Source organism: Austrofundulus limnaeus, unplaced genomic scaffold (genome assembly GCF_001266775.1).
Source record: "Austrofundulus limnaeus strain Quisiro unplaced genomic scaffold, Austrofundulus_limnaeus-1.0 Scaffold324, whole genome shotgun sequence".
NCBI classification, from domain to species: domain Eukaryota; kingdom Metazoa; phylum Chordata; class Actinopteri; order Cyprinodontiformes; family Rivulidae; genus Austrofundulus; species Austrofundulus limnaeus.
Window position 1 is genome coordinate 209,059 of NW_013952726.1, and position 3,777 is coordinate 212,835.

Here is a 3,777-nt window from a genome sequence, read left to right on the forward strand (position 1 = left end):
TATATATACTGTATATGAGGAGACCTTAAAACCTGCTGCTCGACAGTGGGATAGTTTGTCACGAGTGATTTAAACCACTGTAGCTGGAAAGACACAGCCTCTCTGGGACTCTGTTACAATTTGAGTCAAAAGTAAAAACTTTAAACTATCCAGCACTTTTTAATTTGTGTCAATAGGCCAAGTAAAACCAGACGTATGGTCAATAATCTACACAGTAGGAAACACGGTAATCTCATGGGAAAAAAACACAGTCCACCATCTTTCTCTTTTCCCCAAAAAAATCTACAGGAGGAAGAAAATAAAAAGACGTAGAAGTCAAAGTTTCGGTTGCGATGGAGAAACTGCAAGAGCAGGACTGAGTAATTAGATATATGAGATTTTGGATTTTATAGTTGGTGTGTAGTTTAGTGAGTTTAGTCTTTACTTTTATCATTTTTAGTGAGTGAATGAAAACAATTAGGTGATTTTTAAAGGTAGAACTGCAGGGCAGAGCGACACCACATCTGGTCTCTGAACAGTCCCACAGATCTGCATGTTTTCTATGAATGGATGATCACTCTTTGTTCAACTCCATCATGTGAGTGAATGAATCAGTGAGGCTGGGCAACAAGTTAAACTTGCAGGACGGTGCTTTAAAAAAACTCTTCTGAAGATTTGTTTAAGTCAGTCTTTCAAGACGGTAGAAGTACATTCAAAAAAGTTAAACCACTTTCCATCACTCATAAACTGCTAAATTATATTTTCTTCTGGCTGTATTATATGCATCAGATTTATCCTTCAAGATCATCGTTTAGTGCAACATGTTACTGATATAAACACTCCTCAGTCTATGGTTTGTACCTTCAAATCACATTATTTAATCAGCATTTAAACCAGCAGCACACAGGCAAGCAGAATAAAAAGTCTGCAGCAGATTCTTCCCCAAACATCAACATCACAGTGTTCACCTGAGAAATACTGCGCTGGGTTTGCAGCAACATTATCACAGCTGCTCCTTAAATGAAATTAAAAACCACTGTTGTTGTTTTGTTTACACGTTTACAACATCCACCTCCCAGAGGAGGCTGGGCAAAGAGGCCCGCTAACCCAGAAGATTTCACTAAGCTAGCTCGGTCAGTTTTATTATGTTAGCTGGGTTCGTTTCAGCACAAAGAGAGGGAACTGTGAAAAACATGAGAAGTTATTAACTCACCTTATAAAAGGCTCCACTCGTCCCTCTTACTTCCACAACCAGCTCCTCCATGACGCCACTTACTACAGCTCGCTAGCTAGCTAACTACTGTTAGCGACGTTAGCCGCTAGCTAGCTGGCTGGCTAGCCTGACGCTAGCCGAGATGAGAGTTTTCAATCAAAGACCTCGCTTCCTGGCCGAATTAACCTGCCAGCCGCGTGCACGAAGAGCACGAGATGACCGTGAGCGTCGGTCGAGCCGTTTACCGATTTGCACAGTGTCTGAATTTTGTGCTTTCTTTTTCAGATTTGCAATTCGAAACGTATGAAAAATCAAAGACAAGTGTCTATCCCATAGGTTAGCCTGTGTTCGACTGTTTCTGTTAATGTTGTGTGATTAGTGGCGGAGGGTATGGCAGGTCGTTGTAACACATAATCATCCACGATGCCAGTACCCTTCCTGGGCTGAATGGTTTCCCAAGCCAGAATTAAAATGAAAGATAAGTGCAGTTAATTCTAGTGAAACATAATACGCATGCATTTTTAATTGAGATTATATCAGAATATAACATTTTAATTAACCTAAAAGTGACCAGTGAACTCTGCCCTGTACTGAAGAAAATTTCAGAAATCTACAAGTTATTTTTTTAAAATCCACAATCAACAACAAACATCTCAAATGTTAGTCCAAATAGGGCAAATTAAGAGACATTTATGAAAAATCAACATTTCTGAAAAATAAATAATATGTTTAAACTTTACATCCCCTTCAGTTCCACGATGTAATATTGTTTTCATATAGTTCTGTTATAACAGCAGCTAGGGGTAGCCTGGGTCAATTTTAACATGATATTTGTAATATTCTGTGACATACCTGTGATAATGATGTAAAGGTTTAGATAACTGTGTTAAAACAAACTGTGATACATTTATCAAAAGCTGTCATCAACAGGTAAGATGCTTATTGTTTAAAACTTTTCTACAGAACAGAGCATTTTTCATGATATAGTATGTATATTTATTTATGTTTGCTCATTAGGATTCCAGTTATTGACAGCTGCATTTTACCAATTATGGTATGAATACTGGGCATGATTGATTAAATGTTTACAAGTTGATATATTAGTTTTAAAAACATATAAAACAACTTATGGCTGGTAACAAGGGGAATGTAATTTTTTAAGTTGATAATGGATAGTTAAACATGTGGTATTATAAATAGGTGAAATGTGGGTTTTGATACGAAGAATTTGAATATGAATTTAAAAGTATTATTATATGATAACCTTGCTTGCCATAACACAGCTGGTTGAAAGTGACGTCTTCACTTTCTTCCTCGATGCATCATGAAGCGTCTTACACTCAGCCCAGCCTTTTGCTGCTCTCCGCAGGTAAAATAGAGAAATTCAATGAAACAGAAAAATTGTTTAGTAAATCAAAAATACATTTTTGTGCTTGACTGTTACATTCTGCGCCATACCACACACACTGTATACTCTGTATCAAATATATCATACAGTATAACATAAAATGTACCATATACTGTACAGTACACCCTGTATCAAATATATCATACAGTACCCATTTATCATAAAATTTACCATATACTGTACAGTACACCCTGTATCATACAGTACCTATATACCATACAATTTACCATATTGTACAATATACCCCATATCATACAGTATATCATACAGTTCCCATTTACCATACAATCACCTCTGTCAGTGTGCCCCAGGGCAGCTGTGGCTACAGTGTAGTTTGCCATCATCAGTGTGTGAATGTGAGTGTGAATGGGTGAATGTCTGTTAGTGTAAAGCGCTTTGGGGTCCGGAGGGACTTGAAAGGCGCTCTATAAGTTCAGTACCATTTACCATTTACAATTTACCATATATTGTACATTATACCCTGTATCATACAGTACCCAAATACCATACAATTTACCATATATTGTACAGTATGATACAGGGTATACTGTACAATACATGGTAAATTGTATGGTATATGGGCACTGCATGATATACTGTATGATATATTGAATAGACTGTATCATACATTGAATATATCATACAGTACCCATTTACCATCCAATTTACCATTTATTGTACAGTATACCCTGTATCATACAATATATCAGACAGTACCCATATACCATGTGATTTACCATATACTGTACACAGTATCCCCTGTATCATACAGTACCCATTTACCATGTGATTTACCATATTGTACAATATACCCTATATCATACAGTATATCATACAGTACCCATATACCATACAATTTACCATATATTGTACAGTAAATGTATGATGCAAGGTATACTGTACAATATATGGTAAATTGTATAGTGTATGGGTAATGTATGATATATTGAATATATCGTACAGTACCCACATATCATACAATTTACCAAATATTGTACAGCACACCCTGTATCATACAGTACCCATATTTCAATACAATTTACCATATTTTTTTCATGATAGCTGTCCAACGTTCAAGCCAAGAAAATTAATTATGCTTTTTTTTCCAATAATCTTTGATCTTGGTGAAGGAAAGAGCAACACAGAATTAAAACGATCTTTTTCTGTCGTTCCACCC

The 3,777-nt window shown here is 36.2% G+C and overlaps 1 protein-coding gene across 1 annotated transcript in view; it reads right to left on the reverse strand.

Annotated features, from left to right (window-relative positions):
- LOC106527434 (fragile X messenger ribonucleoprotein 1 homolog) overlaps positions 1 to 1,553 on the reverse strand; it is a gene marked incomplete at its 3' end in the record, with an annotated part of 18,256 nt that extends 16,703 nt beyond the window's left edge. The window contains 1 exon segment of the mRNA XM_014022317.1: positions 1,193 to 1,553. Within this exon segment, the coding sequence (XP_013877771.1) occupies positions 1,193 to 1,243 (51 nt within the window).
- Positions 1,554 to 3,777: the final 2,224 nt, after the last annotated feature.